Here is a 16,347-nt window from a genome sequence, read left to right on the forward strand (position 1 = left end):
TATTCCAAAAAAATATACAAAACAAAACTTTGAATGTTGCATCAGGGTCCTTTAGCCGAAAAGGCTAGTGCGGACCCATTACAAAATGGTGTTTGTAGTACATAATCCCTTCAGGATAGCTCACATACAACAATAAAAAGAGGATTGCTTAGAATTGCAAACAAATAATACTCTATGGGTTAGGAGGAGTATAACACTTGAAAAAAAAAGATATTTCTTTAACGATAGTGCAAAATTTGGCACACACTTAATATCCAAAGGTAACTGGTTCCATACTTTGGGCCCAATAAAAGATATTAGACGACGACCATATACATTATACACTTTTGGCAAATTGAGGTTACTATGGCACGCATGTCGCGTATCCCGCAAAGGCAATCAAAAAACTGATGACGGGTAAGGTGTATTCAGAGTCAGAACTCTGTTAACGAGAAGGGCCGTTTTGTAGTCACGAACTAGGTTAAAAGGCATTATACTAAGTTCGTCAAAAATTGGTGCGGAGGGTGAAGTCATTGAAGCTGGTGCCATATGATTCTTAAGGCTCTTTTTTGAAGAATGTTATTGTGTGCTAGATATTGATTGATTGATTGTAGGGTTTTAACGCGCCGACGCAACGCAGGCGATGAGGCGCGCCGTAGTGGAGGGCTCCGGATTAATTTTGACCACCTGGGGATCTTTAACGTGTGCCGAAATCTCGTACACACAGGCATTTTTGCTTTTCGCCTCCATCAGAAAAGCGGCCGCCGCGGCCGGGAATCGAACCCGCGACCTTGTGCTCAGCAGCGCAACGCCTTAGCCACTGAGCCACCGCGGCGGGTGTGTGCTAGATATGATGCATAGGTGAATCCCCATGACTCTATACAATATGTTAAGTGACAATGAAAAACACTAAAATAGATTATACGTAAGGTTTCTTTATTAAAATGTTTTCTTGCATTAATTAGCGTGTAACATCCGCAAGCTAGTTTCCGACTTAATTATTCTATATGTGGTGCCCAATGAAGTGAAGTGTCTAGAGTTATTCCCAAATATTTGTACTGGTCAACCTGCAGGACCAGTACAAGTTCCGCAGGAGCTCATCAAACCTCTTTTGTTCTGCGTTGTTTTTTTGTCACATTGAAATAATTGCCCAGCTTTGGGTGTGGCTGTAACATTTTTTGAACAGTTACAGCACTGAGAGAGGAAATTTGCGGTATGGCTCCAACCGAAAAAAGAAAGCGGACGTCTCCTGCACCACGAAAATAAATGTAACGAGATACTCATACTTGCCAATCGCGATATATTCTATTCACAGTAAAAATATGTAAGATATAAATATATAAATACATTTAGATATAAATAGATTTTTCAAATGTATTTCTATACTAAAATACAGGTATACTATCCCGATGGCCTAGTATCGCGATACTGCCCAGCCCTGATACAGATGACGCTTTGGTGTCGTGCCACGTGTCACAACCGTGGCCCTCCTCGATTATCAGTCTCGGATTGTCCGCGGACTGCCCGAGACGCGATCCCGCGCTCGATTTTCCCATGTATTTTCGATTTTCCCAGCAAATTACAGTGCTTTAAATAATCGACAAGGCTGTGCCAATTAAGTCGAGTCCCGGTACCCGCCGCCGTTGCGTTAGCGAACGCTACCCGCTGCGGCTAGTGCGGAGGCTCACGCTACGGCGACGGGTACCGGGACACGACTGCACATGCGCGTGCGGTGAGGGCGAGGAGGTTGCCCCTCAGCGGAGCGAATGCGCGGGCATGGCGAAGGCCGGCCCGCGGAACTAATCCACCCCACCGTAACGAATCTGCAACTGCCCAGTCGGTCCCCGCTACCAGCCGCCGTAGCGATAGCGGACGCTACCCGCTATGCTAAAGCTGTATACGCTCTCGGGTAGTGTCCGCTAACGCTAGGCGGCGGGTACCGGGACTCGACTGCGCAGTTGCGCATTCGTTCCAGTAGGGTGGATTAGTTCCTCGGGCCGGCCTTCGCCATGCCCATGCATTCGCTCCGCTGATGGGCAACCTCCTCGCCCTCACCGCACGCGCATGTGCAGTCGTGTCCCGGTACCCGCCGCCGTAGCGCGAGCCCCCGCTCGCCGATATATGCTAAAACCCTCTTATAAGAGTTTCAAACTACATGCGCGTAGACTACGTATACTCATCACGTTCGCGCGCCGTGAACTCTGTACGCACGTGAAATTAAAACTATTATGGCAATAGGGTTGGACAAAACACGCAAAGCGCGCGTACCAGCTTTAAACCGAGAAAAGTAACGCGCGAACGCGCGCGTGTGCGCGCACAGAGAGAGAGAGAGAGAGAGAGAGAGAGAGAGAGAGAGAGAGAGACGCGTGCGCGCACGCTCGCGTGCGCACGCAGCTCTGGGCGAAGGTAGCTCTCAAAACGTGACGTTAAGCCTAAAGGCCCGTTCACACTTGCGACGAAAGCGACGGTTGTCGCGCGCCGACAGAAATTGGTTCCGCCCATTAGATTCACACGACGGAGAAACCCTCTCTTTTTGGCCCGCGGGACCCACTCACGTGACCGGTTTTAGGCTCCGCCCCTCGGTGGGGATAGCCCGCGGTGGTTCCGCGAAAGAAAATGCCTCCGCATGTTTTCGCTCGACGGCGGTGGCCCTCGTAGGGGAATGGAACCTGTTCCTCGGCGCTGTCGTCTGCTAGTCACTCCGCGTAGCTCCGCACGTGTGGATGCGCCGCCAGGCCGGATAATCCGGTCACGTGCTGCTGACGTCACATACCCGTCCGCCTCCGTGAGAGGGTTTCTCCGTCGTGTGAATCCCGCTTTAATCGTCGCGCGGCAAAGCGACGGAATTCCCGTAGCTTTCTCTCGCTTTTTCGCAAGAGTGAACTGGCCTCAACGTCAGGCCGCCGCATACCCCGTCGCCCCTCCTGCTGCTGCGCAAAAGCCTGCGTTTTTAAATGCAGAGCATTTCAGTAACTCACGATGTCACCCGCGTTGACGTCCGTCGTAGTCCGCACCGTCGTTGTCCGCACCCCTCCCCCTACACTATATAAAAAATTGGGCCCATCTCCCCGCGAGGGGGACTCGAGTAAATGCGTCGCATAGGGGGTGGGTGTATTGCATTAACGTTTAGTGTTTGGGGAGTCGGTGGAAGTGAATGCGTTGTATCAGCAGCTTCTTGACGTAGTTTGAATGAGTCAATGATATAAGGCGCGTTCGTAGCCTCCCATTCTGTGTCGGCTTTGTGGCGCAGTGGGTAGAGCACCATGTACATTGCGTTCTGCCCGCAGGGTTGAGGGATCGAAATCAGGCGCCGGATAGTATTTTTTTTATATAGTGTAGGGGGACGGGTGCGGACAAACGCAATGTACATGGTGCTCTACCCACTGCGCCACAAAGCCGACACATAATGGAAGGCTACGAACGCGCCTTATATTCTTGACTCATTCAAACTACGTCAAGAAGCTGCTGATACAACGCATTCACTACCACCAACTCCCCAAACACTAAACGTATAACGCAATACACCCACCCCCTATGCAACGCATTTACCCGAGTCCCCCTCGCGGGGAGATGGGACCGCCAAAAACAACGCGTTGTGGACTGCGCAGTAAGGTGCCGGCACGTGCGAGAACCGCTCGCGCTGTTCGTTCCAGGCAGGGGGCGCGCGAGCACTGCGAAGGCGGGAAATTTGAACTGCTTTGGACAAGCCTCCGTTCAATTCATCAAGAGAGAAGTGAGACAGGGAGGCGAAGAGCGTGATGGGTAGTAGCAGTAAGCGGATAACGGTGCCACAGGTCGTTATGGCGAATCACTGCTCTGCATTTACGACAGCTTTCAAGTTGAGTGGAACGGCTTTAATTTCTTTTTTTTTTCATTGGCTATACGCTCGCAGCCAATCGGAATTTATTGGCCGCCAATGGGAATTTCGGAGCTACATTCTTGCGAGCCAATGATAATGTATATGCCGCATTTGTCGCACGGCTGCTTTTTCGTTCAATGCAGCCAATAGGGGTTAATTGACCGCCAATGAGAATTTAGGAGCTGCATTCTTGCGACTCAGTAGAATTGCCGCATTTCTCGCACGGTGGCTTCTTCGCTCAATGAGCAACTTAATGATTTTGCAATAAGCGTGCAGATCCCTAGAAAGAACAAGGAGGCGAGAAACCCGAAACCTCCGGAAGGAATATAGGAATAACGTTTACACCACTGCACAATAATTAACAAGATAAGTCTACGTAAAGAAAGGACGACGAACTTGCGGTTTAAGCCGCTCCATAGCTGTCAAAATTAAAATAAATTGGCCACAAACCTGGCCCAAGTTGTGAAGAGAACGCCAATCAAGAAAAAGGAAACATTTGGAGGTATAAACTGCACTCATAAGAGGCCCCATCCCTCCATATATACACACCCTGCTTCACTGTCGTTTCGTGACCACTACGCAACTGCAGCATCAAGCCGTTGTCATATCCATCCCGCCGCGGTAGGTTCATAGCTAATTGAACGTTGGCCTGCTGAACGCGAGGCCGTTGGTTAGATCCCGGCCGTTCTTCTACAAAGGGCAAAAAAAGATGACGACACTGTGCTCCCGACACACACGTTAGGCGCACGGTGGTTTGAATTTAATGCGCAGCCCTCCACAATGGCGCGTTCCTCGCAGCCCATATGCAGTTTCGGCGCGCGTAAAACGCCACTTTGGTCTTTGAATTGCCATTCAACAGACAGGCCGTTTCCCGCGCGCGGCAGCCGCAGGTCAATGGACACGGTCGAGGAGGGCAGGACCGCAGAACGCGAAGGAGGGCGAAAAAGCAGACGAACACACAAAGCGCACAGAGTGGATTGATCAGTCGGCGCGGTGCTTCCGCTAAACTTCCTGATGTCGTTCGACGGCGACGATCGGCCAGGACCAGTTTTGGGAACGGAGGAGCTTCGCCAGGTCGCCTCGGCGCTCGAGGCAGTCCTTCGTTGGCCCTGGCCTCCACTCCCCTTTGCGCCCGCGGCGAGGAGCCGTTAATCCGCGAGGCGTCCGGTCGACGATCGCTGGCTGGGACTGCGCCGCGCGAGGATGAACACCCGCTGGAGTGCGATCACGTCGACGACGATGGCGTTCCTGGGCGCCGTGTTCCTGGTCGTCTGCTTGGCTCCGCTGCGGTCAGACGCCAGCCTGAGGCCCGAGGACCTGTACGCCATGGCGGTGGGCCTGAACTCGTCCGATGACTTGGCGCTGACGAACAAAGTAGGTGCCTGGTAGCCGGCTGCGCGCACGCGAAGCTGCTTGTGGCTGCACAGACGGATGGTTAGCGAACAGAGAAGATGCAGGGCCGCGGGATTCCTTATACGGAATTGGTATTGTGACGCAGATGAATTTGCACAAAGATGATTCACATTCCACGATGTGTAAAACATGAAAACATGGCAATTGTATATTTTTAATAAGCGGCACGACGCAAGTCTTGACCTCTCTTTTCGTCGGCAAAGTATTGCCGAGGTATAATTGAACCCACATTATGGAAAGTTTGTCGGGGCGTTGTAGAAGCACCTACTGGAAACGATAAATAAATATAGAATAAAATAAAATAAACGTCGGTGGCCTCTTGAAGTGAAGGTCTATAGCGCCACGTGTGCGTGCAGCATGCATGTATACACCAACTCTTGTTGTAACAAAATCGCTGTATTCGAAACCAATCAAACCCTCTTTCAACGGATTATCGCTTATAGAGAAGTCAGTTTCCTGTCCCGAGGTATTCATTATAACAAGGGCTTACTGTATGCTGCCACAGCATAAAGTTTTTCTTCTTGTATACGTTCATCGCAATGGTACTCTTTATATTTATTTTCATCAACGGTGTCGCTCTTTCTCCCGACGACAGCCCCGTTTTTTTTTTTGTATTTAAACTGGTACGTGCACACGCGAATGACGCATGCCCGAAGCTTCCTTTACAGAAGCATGATCGACAATCCTCTGGCACTTGTACCCTGCAGCTGGACAGCGCCAAGAGCGGCGACGAGCGTGCTGCGGGCGGAGGCCGGCAGCTGGACCTGGGCTTCGGCATGTACGAGATGTGCCCGTTCCCGTTGAGCTTCATGCACGCGTGCGAGACGAGCGACCAGTGCAAGCAGACGGGCTGCTGCGCCATGCACGCCTTCCCGGGCACGCGCCGGTGGCAGAGGCCCTGCTGCGTCGTCTCGCGCCTCGTCACTCTCGCCCGGCTCACGGGCACCTGTATCAAGAGCAAGGCCAAGCCGCCCGAGGCCGGTGAGAGGCTCTCTCGTGGTCGCCACTACGACCACCGAAATAGAATGCCGCGCATGCGTCAATCTTTATATCAACCTCCGTCTCATTACCTGAGCGCAGCACTGCGAATGCTATGCACGGCTTTCAACAAAGCCGCCCAACGATAGCTACTTTCAACTCTTGCAGTTAGGTAGATACTAACGTGAAACCTGGGGAGGGGCGAACCATTCAGTGTATAAACGTATTATTGGCGCCTTGGCGTTTTTCCCAACGAAGATGAAAACGTTGGGGGCTAGAAGTATACAGCTTTGTTGTAAAAGTCTGTTGTCTTTGAAGCACAAAGCTCACTAGCGCGAGGCGTAAACGAGTTTCCCGGTGTTTTAGTACCGTGACTACATGAGACGACGATGACGACGGAGACGCCAACAGCCCCAGCCCCAAAGGGGCTTCGTTCCTGAAATTTGGCGGTGCTGGTGGCCCTTGGGCCCTTGCGGTCCCAAAAGCCCAGCGCGGGGAGGACAGAATTGTCCTTCCACTAAAACTTCAGCGGCTACAAGCGCTGTTCTTCAGCCGGCAACCGTACAATGCCACGTGGAGTTGGGGGCACTCGTTGGGCGGCGTTGTTGAGAACCGTGTATAGCATCCGCAGTGCTCTACGCAGCTTGTGAAATGACCTTGAATCTTCTCTTACTCTTCCGCCCACTTCCCCTGTGATAGCTTTTGCCCACTTCTGCTAATCACCCATCCCACAAAAACGCACGCAAGTGAGAGTGCAAAAATGCTCTCTGCATTATTACCAAGAGAATAGCTCTCTAACCCACACCACGCGGTAGCCGTCTTTTCCGCATTTATTTAAGTAGGAGGCTGGAAAAAAAATCGCTAGACATACAAGTTGTTAGCGCACTTTACTGCACCGAAGCCAACTAATTCCGTCGTGTTTGCGGCATTGCTTTGAGACATCGCTGGCGAGCGCCGCTCGGTACACACTCGCTGTTGCTATATAAAGCAGTAGAAGGAGAAGGAGGAGAATAAACATTTATTGACCGTAAGTGCTGATGGCAGGGCACTCGCCCGGTGGAGGGCATCCTTATTCCGGGATACTCAGGCTGCGACTTGCCGTCCAGTTTCTTTACCAATCTCCTTGCTGGTGTCCAAGGTCCGGATCGACCAGACGAGCCACCCACTGCCTAAAAGTTGGGAAGGGGATAGGGAGTAGGTTTGGAGTTTGTTGTCACTCCCATACCTGGTGGTTCAGGGTGCCGGGCGTTGGACAGAAACTGCAGATTAGCAAAGCAAAGCTGACAAATGTGCTTACCCGCTCTTTGACGGCTCGCTGGATTGACGGAAGAGCATTCTCTCCTGACCACAGGGATAGGTGATCAGCTGAGGGGGTTTCCAGAGATCGGAAGCTGCCGACACCGTTTTTTTACTAATGCATAAACATTCTTTGGCGATCACCCCACCGGCAAATCGTGACGCCTCTTATCCGCTAAATAAATGCATAATTTGTCAAGAGAGCACACGTTTTCGTTATAATAGTGCAAATGTGGCCGGTTGCCACCTTCATATACGATAAGAAAGAATATAAAAACGAAAAAGAAACAAAAACGCGCGCGACACAATGCGCTAGCAATGCATTCATGCACAGCAGTGAAGCCGACCTTAGAGAAGCTTCGTGCATGGGGCTTTCATCCTTTGTATGACAGCTTCCATCTCCTCTGCCAAAATTTATATCTAGTAATGCATTCATGTACAGTAGTAAAGATGACTTCAAGAGTGGCTAATGTAGATAATTCTCGAAATTTGCGTTTTGCAAGTATGGACGTTAAGATGTGATGTAACAAGAATAGAGCCGTTCTACAGGCCTTTAACGGCCAAATCAATGTTAAACGTTAAAAAAAAAAGAAGAATAGGCGCGTTAAAGAGAGGCGCTATGCAGGGCTGCCAGCATATTGTGAATTTCTCAAAGAGGAAGCTCATTGAACGAAGGCGTGTTGACTCAAAATTTTGGATAATTCGGATTCGGAGCCTTGGGCCAGTGCGCTGTGAAAGATGTACTTCTTCAAACTTCACAAAACAGTCGATACATGAAGTGCGCGTGAAAGAAGCGTTCTGAGGGCACGCAACTTTGCATTTTCCTCGGAGCGCTTGGTAGACAAAGCCCATCCCAGGAGAAAATAATATTTTTTTTCCAGCTGGATTATCGAACCAGAAATTCATTCTAGCTAGAAATAGGCAGATTTTCTCGCTAGAAATGCAGTTTCTAGCTCATTTTGTGTTGGATTGAGATTTTGTTCCTACTGGCAACTATTACTTCCAGCTAGTATTTGTCAGTCCAGCTGGAAGGGAAAAAAACCCTGCAAACTGGAAATAATCGTCTCTAGCTAGGCTAAGAGTTTTCTAGTTAGATGCTGTCGATTCTAGCTGGAATGTATAAATCTAGTTCTGAAATGAAGCTGGAAATTATAATTCTAGCTAGAAATGTCCTTTACATTTTCACAGGTCCATGTTACATCCCTTTCCTCGAATGCACGAAGTGAATTACAGGAAAAATTAACGGCGATGAGACAATCCAATGCAGCTTTTGACCTTTCACAATACGGTGCAATGAGAAGTTATAACGAAAGCGGGTGATCTCACGTGGAGTCACGACCACCTGTGTTCGGTAGCAGGTGCAGTGACGTATCCTGCGTCGTTTATTGCAATTTTAAATGCAGAGCATTTCTTTAACTCACATGTAGCGTCCGCCGTGCGTCCACAACAGCTCAGCGTGCAGGCGCGCCCTCTCCCCCACTCCTCCTCTCCCGCATCACACTACCCTCCTCGCTCTCAACAATAGGTCCGCACCCCTCCCCCTACACTATATAAAAAAAATAATACTTACCGGCGCCTGGTTTCGATCCCACGACCCTGCGGGCGGAACGCAAGGTACATGGTGCTCTAACCACTGCGCCACAAAGCCGACACAGAATGGGAGGCTACGAACGCGCCTTATATCCTTGACTCATTCAAAGTACGCCAAGAAGCTGCTGATAGAACGCATTCACTACCACCAACTCCCCAAACACTAAACGTTAACGCAATACACCCACCCCCTATGCGACGCATTTACTCGAGTCCCCCTGGCGGGGAGATGGGCCCTTTTTTGCTGACATTACCGCCCATTTGCAAGCTGATAAAGCAGGAAGGTGAGGAGAGATTGACGTGTATTGCATCTAGTATTCAAATTTATGTTCTGCCCATGCGTCTCCTCTCCCTGCTTCCTCCAAAACTTAAAACGCGCACACCCTCCTGCTCCCTGGTGTAAATGCCGATCTAAAATTCCTTTGAGAAGTACTTGAGCAACGCTTCCACCGTTAGGACACCCCAGCTGTGCCGACCTGTGTTCACTTCTGTACGTCTAAGGATGCTTCTCCTGCGCTCTTGGAGTGCAGGAGAAAACAGAAGTTGAATTGCGCCCTGCATGTGCGTCTTCAGAGTCGGCAAAGTCGGCGACAGTGGCGTTCCTGGCTAACCTGGCACCCGGGGCCCCAGCAAATTTGTCACCCCCCTCTCAAATAAAATGTCAGCAATAATCAGAACAAATCAGCACAATTGCCACTATTTTATTTGATATTAAATAATTTCCTTTATTTTATTTCCTTTATTTTTATTTATTCTATTTGTTTTTATTTTCTTTATTTTTGCTTTATTTTATTTTCCTGAAATTTTCTAAATTAAGTTTACTCACTTATTTCGTATTGTTAAAATAAAGTGTTGAAATAACAAGAAAAGACGTATCTATTTTTGCATACAAATGAACAAAAACTTTGCAGGTTTTGTTTCAAAGTGAGGGCTTCGGAATACGAGCATTCGATACAGTTAACCACGATGCAGAACTTTTGGGGATACAGTCTAGTCCACTTATAACAATATCCAAGTGCCAAGGAAATCGTTATAACCGATAATTGTTATAAGCGGGTTGCGAAATAAAAAGACGGAACAGAGCTCAAAACACTTTATTTGCATGCCAGCAAGGTCGTACTACTACTAATTTGCGGAAAAGAAGCCACAGTCGGTCACCTTTGTTTGCCGCGTGTGAAGCTAGCGCAAATCTTTTCCAAGAGCATCTACAGGTGCTTCATCTAGCTGAGGTAAATGTTCTTGGCGTCAACAAAGTCCCCGAGGGACTGCGTCACGCATTGAGCCTCCTACGAAGACACTGCTTGAGTGGGCTGCGCAACCTCATTAGTCTTCACTGTTGCACTTTTGGTGCACAATATAACCGGATTCAATCGTTATATCCGCTATCGTGGCACTGAAGCATTGTAATAAGCGGTTTATTTTACCATTGAAAGAATACAAAAGTTGACGGTGCCATAGCTGTTCAGCGTTATATCCGATATATTGTTATAAACGGTATCGTTATAAGTGGGCTCGACTGTATTTTTGCAATAATGAAGGAAGAGTGATGCTAAAGTAAGCATGCTTTACTTCTTTTAATGTTTTTTTTTCATGAATACTCGTTTTTTTTTCTCTGAATGATCCAGGCTTCTGGATTACCTGAATATTTACCCTTACAGAAAAGCCGCTTGTTTTGGTTTTTAGAGCGCTAATTATTGCATTAAACCAATGCGAACTACGGTTCATTAAAATGATCTTGTCTGGAATTTACAAGAACTGCTTTAAACATGTACCAGTTTTTGTCAACCAAACGATTTTCAAAAATTTTCATACATTTATTTATGAATCGGGTTCTCAGTAGCAGCGAAAGTGGCTTTTCCATAGTCGCAAATTCTTTTTGATTTGTTGGACGAATGATGAGATGGCACATTCAGCGGGACAAATGCAATACAAACAATACAGAGATCGCTAATGTCACGCATGCGGCTAATATTTGAAACAATGTCTGCGACACTTAGTATTAGGTCGAACATACAGATGAAGATGCCCTGTTTAGCTGGGTAGTCGCTTGTGTTAAGTAAAAGTAGGTGCATAATGATCGGAAAGTAAAGGATTCCGATAGCGTTGTCACAGTCGTAGAGGATTTCCAGGTAATGTGGGGGAAATTAAAACTGGCAAAAACAAACATGGCACGATCAGGAAATTTTGTAATAAAATACATACAGTGCGTCGAGCAGGTCATTAGAAAATCCCGCGTTAGTGGATGGTGTAAAATAGCAGCAAAAATATCCTTTTGATAGCCTGCAGTTATGCGAAAGGAAACAAGATCGAGCTTTGTAAAAAGATTCATTTAGAGACATTCAAAGATTTTGACAACATTATTTAGAACGCCACATGAATGTCTCTCCTCTTTTTTTAAGTTAGGGCAATGCGTACAATTATTTTAACTATTTTGACGTAATAAGATGTTCATTGACATCGTGAAAACTGAAGCGTGGCTGTTTTGTTTTGCCTTCACTTCATAGCAAACAAAAATATTTGGTGGTAATGGTTGGTCTTCGTTGGAGTGGAAACTTGCGGAACACTAGTGGAGCATTACTATTGCTTTTACGTTATAAATATGACTGCCTAGCCATTAAGTGAGCAGGGAAGCTGCTTCTTTAAATGTAAAACCAAAACTAATATTTCAAATCTAGTTAATTCAACTCATTAGTCCTAGGGTGAACGGAGAAGCGGATGTGCTGAGAGTCAAACGAGAGCTGAACGCTCGGCGCATCCAGGGTCGTACTTATTGAACACACCTGCCATCTTCGAACTGGAACTCAAAGAACTATTGAAACGTTTCACAATTTGCCCCTCTAGAGAAAAAAGTTATTTCTTTTGCAGTGCGCAGCCAGAAGTGGCGAAGACCGGAGATGCCGAGCGGAACGCTTTCCGCTCCCCGCTAGCAGACGACGCTCGCTTTCCTAGCGCAACTCGCAACCGCAGCGCCGCGGTGGCGAAAGTCGCGGCCGGCCGCCTTCTTTCCACGGCCGCGGCGGGGAGATACGGAACTGAAACTAAAGCGTGGCAAACTATTCGCATGGCGATGCAGTGAAACATCCCCCTCGCGAGGGGCACGAACAATTGCAGAGCATTTCCGGGGGCGCACGACGTTAAGTAGTTTGCGTTACGTTAATGTTGTTGCACTTGTGGCAACTGCTGACGAGAGAGCGCTCGTCAGCAGTAAAATTGGCAGCCTCGGCGCACGTTTAGTCCGAGAGAGGGGAGAGAGTGTCCTTGAAACGTGCCTGGGCGCGCTATCGAATGTTGATCGCGCCGATAGCGAAACGTCTGAGCCGGGCATGTCGAGGCGAGCGATGCGGACAACTACGGACGCCAAGAACGGGTGACATCGTGAGTTAAAGAAATGCTCTGCATTTAAAACTAAGCTTACACTAATCTTCTTGAAGTCGGCTGCACTTCTAAACGCAAGTGCATTTCAAGAAAGACGTGTGTCCAGGGGCAATATAAGCCGTCTTATCAAAATAGTGCCCTAGCACCTTATTGCTATAAACCTACTGCCGCATTCAAAGGCAGGATCCGGATGTCCTAACCCCTCCCCCCCCGCCCCCCCCTTAATTTTCGAATTTATACCCACAAGATGACCTCTAAGGTCGTAGAAAAAGTAAGTGATTTCTTCTATTTCGTTTATTTCCGTTTTTCTGAAATTTCGCTGAATAAACAAGGCTACTATTCTTCTCCTCATCATCATCACCATATTCATCACTGATAAAAGCTGACCCCATCTTAGAAAAATACCTGAATCCACCCCTGCATAAGCCTAGTCTTTGTAAGCTGACCAAGCTTACACCGATCGCTTTAAAGTAGGCTTCACATCTGAACACAAATGCATTGCTGGAAAGACATTTTTAGGGGCAATAAGTCGTCTTGTGTCAAAATATGAAGGCCGTAAGACCTTATGGTGTAAGTAATTGGTCTCTGACGCCATAATATCCCGCATCCTATCCATTGACGCTGTAAAAAAGACATCGACGTTGATGCGTATGCAGTACAACCAGTCTGACAAAATGCGCGCTCGTAGAGTACACATGCGCGAAATGCGCGTCTCTTGCTGCGCAGGCTAATCTTCCTCGGGACGACGGGTGGCCCACTTGCGGTCGCTGCAGCGGGAGCCAGTCGTGCAGGCAGAATACACAGCACATGGTACGCTTTGGCACACATGCACTCTCTTTGTAGCGTAGCCAGTATCAGTTGCTTCCTGGGAGGGGTCTGGACCAAGCAAACCCACATATACCTGACTAATCCCCTGCCTTTCACACGTCAGCGTCGGGCTAATAGCGCCAGTGAAGGTCCGTATCTCGACGGGGATCAGGAACGCGTGGATGTGCGTATGCGATTGCAGGAAATTCAGAATGCAGGCTTACAGGGTTCTGGTGTGATGAGGCATCGATAGCAACTAGCATCGATAGCAGATAAAAAAAATACAGCTATACAGTCAGTATTTTATGCGAACCACCCTTTTTTCAGCGCGACATTTTTTTCTTTTTATTGGAATTTGGCTCGTGCGTTTCAGTAGGCCGAGGGAGCATATATGAATTGCATAATTCGACTGTAATTCTTGTTCCAACAGAAATACACTGGGACAAACTATGTCAGGTAACCACACTGTTATACCACTTTCACTAAGGTGGTCACGTTAATAGAAACGTCTAATTTAAATGGCGTTCACCGCTTCTGGTAGTATATGACAGCGCACAGTCACAGACAAGAGTTTTGAAAAGAGTTTGGCTTATCAAGAAGTCTGTTTTTTGTCTGTAACAATGATACCTATTTTATCGAAAGCAGCCACTGTCTTGCCAGGTCCATATGACATCACAGGATTTTTTAGTGCTCCCCTATTCCGTCACTGCCCACGTCGTGTAGCGCGAAATTCAAAACTTCGAACATTAAAAAAATATTAACGTTCTTTTTTTCAATCTGGAATGAAGTTGAGCGGGTGCCCAGTATAAAGATTAAAATAAACTAGGTTGTCTTTTGTCTTTATGACCCCTTTTAAATAATGACACCTTTAGCCGCTAAGACAGTCTACCAGTAGGTAAATTGAGATAAGCAAGGTAATTGTCAGAAACGCCTTCATCTGCGATTTGCGCACGGCGTTCATTTTGTGTCAGTTTCCCTCACGCCGTTGTCATACAGAGCATGCATGCTGTGGGGAAGGCGGGTCACCACCATCATCATCAGCAGCAGCCTTTTTGTGTCCTTCACTGAGTTACAAAGGACCCTCCCATATTTCTCCTGCCGTTCCTACCACACAATGCCCTAGCCCATTTTTTGCCCCTGAAATTTTCCATTTTATTCCTCCATCTTGTTCTCTCCCTACTCTCGTCTCGCTCTCTCTTTAGAGAGAGAGAGAAGCTGTGGTTGATTTCTCTACCACAGGAATCGGTAAAACACGAAAGTGAAATGTGCAGCGAAATCTGCAGCTATGCATGATTTGCGGGTCGGCGGCTGTATTGTGGGTTTGCTTGGCGAGCGATGTCCTCCTGGCGGGTCGCTTCGACAAAGGTGTACTGGCGTTATTTCCGTGACGAGTATGACGTCAGTGAAATCTTGGTGTATCCCGGCATAAGACGCTTTCGTGTTAAAATATAAAACCCGAAAACAAACAACCCCAAGTATAACGCATTCTTTAGTACTAAATGTTGCTTCCCCGCAAGAAGACCCTGTGTGCAGGGGTGCACCCTTTACAGGCCGCTTGCTTCGTTGTACTGGCGTCATTTCCGTGACGGATATGACGTGAATCTTCGTGTATTCCGGAATGAAACACTGTCGTGTTAAAATAGAGTAATTACATTTTGTTACCCTAATGGCGCACCTGCGTTGGTTTCCCACATGACAGGCCCCACCCAAGACTACTTCGATTTGTCTTTCACCCAAGTTTGTTCTCTGACACAAAATACAAGCTACACGGGGAGTGGATTACCCAGAGACTGACGGCTGCAGAGGGATTCAGGGGAGACGGTCGTAAAAGGTACAGGTGTCAAGGCTGATCCTAGCCCAGTTGTAAATTTAGACTGGTCAATGCAGGTCGTGTGGTTGTGAACATTAAAAAGGTGAACATCAAAGGAGATTCAGGGTACCTGCACTCATTCCCAGGGCAGCACAGCATCACCACCGAGGCAGCCCTCTGGGCTTGATGCTGAATGGAGTTAGCTTCCCACTAGGGAGCCCACGTGCGCGTGCCTCCGTGCCAGAGATGGAGGTACGGAGGCGCGCACATGTGTGGGCTCCCTAGCTTCCCACAGCCAAACTTAGGAAAGCTATCGGTGTTTTCGTATATGTGTCTAACGCAGCCAGACTGCTACCTTTTATTTTCTTACAATGGTATAATTTGTTCATCAACCGATTTGACAAGACCAATGGTACACACCTTACAGTCGATATAATGCGTACAGCTGCACTCCTGAGCCAAATACAGTTGGTACGTAGGCAGCCTGGTACGCTTGGTTACAGCTACGAAAAAAGCCAAAAGTTCAGAACAGATACTACATGTCTCCACATTTTCAAATGGCAAAAATTTTTTTTGAACTGCCCAGTTTGTCATAAAGAAAAAAAAAATCAGTTGGGCGTCTTCCTCTTGAAGCACTAGCAATATGGGGGCTCATTTCCTGTAAATGGGGCAAGCAAGTGATGTCCGACTGAGCGAACTGTACATCCCCATACCCCTACAAAATTTTAACATTGAGTAGAAACAGGTACCTCCTTTTACACACTGCCCTGTAGCCGTGACCTGTGCACTGAGTGTGTTCAAGAGAGAGAGTGGGTTTGCAGCAGTGTGGTTCTGACAGAGCTGTGGTTTTCGTGTTCTTGCCCGTCCCCCTTTTTTTCCTAGATGACGTTTGAAGTGACGTGCCGTCCCCTTCTTGTCCTGGCAGCGTGCCCGGCCAACTTAGTGCTAGACGAGTGCGGCGACCCCTGCGTCGACAACGAGGACTGCAAGGAGCCAGGACTCGCCTGTTGCCGCATGAGCTGCGACGATGAGCAGGGCTCCTTCTGCTACGCGGTGCACGGCGACCGATAGCGCTAGCGGCTCAACCGACCAGCACCACCCTGTTTATTTATTCATCTCACCTTCCTCCCTCGGAGCACGTGCCAAATAAACCCTGCTTCAATGCGTGTGTGGTTCTTTCTCCACGTTATTCTGCTTCTCAACTGGAACTTTTCTCAATTGGCAACTGCCAAAGTGCTCA

At 48.1% G+C, this 16,347-nt stretch overlaps 1 protein-coding gene across 3 annotated transcripts; it reads left to right on the top strand.

Moving 5' to 3' along the window:
• Positions 1-4,588: 4,588 nt before the first annotated feature.
• Positions 4,589-16,268, top strand: LOC144145832 (uncharacterized). 3 transcript variants are annotated; one of them, XM_077677600.1, is made up of 3 exons: positions 4,589-5,212; positions 5,959-6,232; positions 16,033-16,268. In XM_077677600.1, the coding sequence occupies exons 1-3, from the start codon at positions 5,042-5,044 to the stop codon at positions 16,176-16,178; spliced, it is 591 nt and encodes a 196-aa protein (XP_077533726.1). In that variant the 5' UTR covers positions 4,589-5,041; the 3' UTR covers positions 16,179-16,268. The 3 variants fall into 3 exon arrangements, with proteins under 3 accessions (XP_077533726.1, XP_077533724.1, XP_077533725.1); XM_077677598.1 differs by having other exon boundaries at positions 15,990-16,129; XM_077677599.1 differs by lacking the exon at positions 16,033-16,268 and adding an exon at positions 13,217-13,388.
• The last annotated feature ends 79 nt before the right edge of the window (positions 16,269-16,347 follow it).

The sequence above is a fragment of the Haemaphysalis longicornis genome, unplaced genomic scaffold (assembly GCF_048455015.1).
Source record: "Haemaphysalis longicornis isolate Haplotype H1 unplaced genomic scaffold, Haemaphysalis longicornis Haplotype H1 scaffold_7, whole genome shotgun sequence".
In the NCBI taxonomy this organism is placed as follows: domain Eukaryota; kingdom Metazoa; phylum Arthropoda; class Arachnida; order Ixodida; family Ixodidae; genus Haemaphysalis; species Haemaphysalis longicornis.

Excerpts from the sequence above, each read along its gene's own strand:
- LOC144145832 (XM_077677600.1), top strand. The coding sequence starts at position 5,042 with ATGAACACCCGCTGGAGTGCGATCACGTCGACGACGATGGCGTTCCTG. Across the intron at positions 5,213-5,958 it reads ACTTGGCGCTGACGAACAAA|CTGGACAGCGCCAAGAGCGG; the intron begins GTAGGTGCCTGG and ends TGTACCCTGCAG. Across the intron at positions 6,233-16,032 it reads GGCCAAGCCGCCCGAGGCCG|CGTGCCCGGCCAACTTAGTG; the intron begins GTGAGAGGCTCT and ends TTGTCCTGGCAG.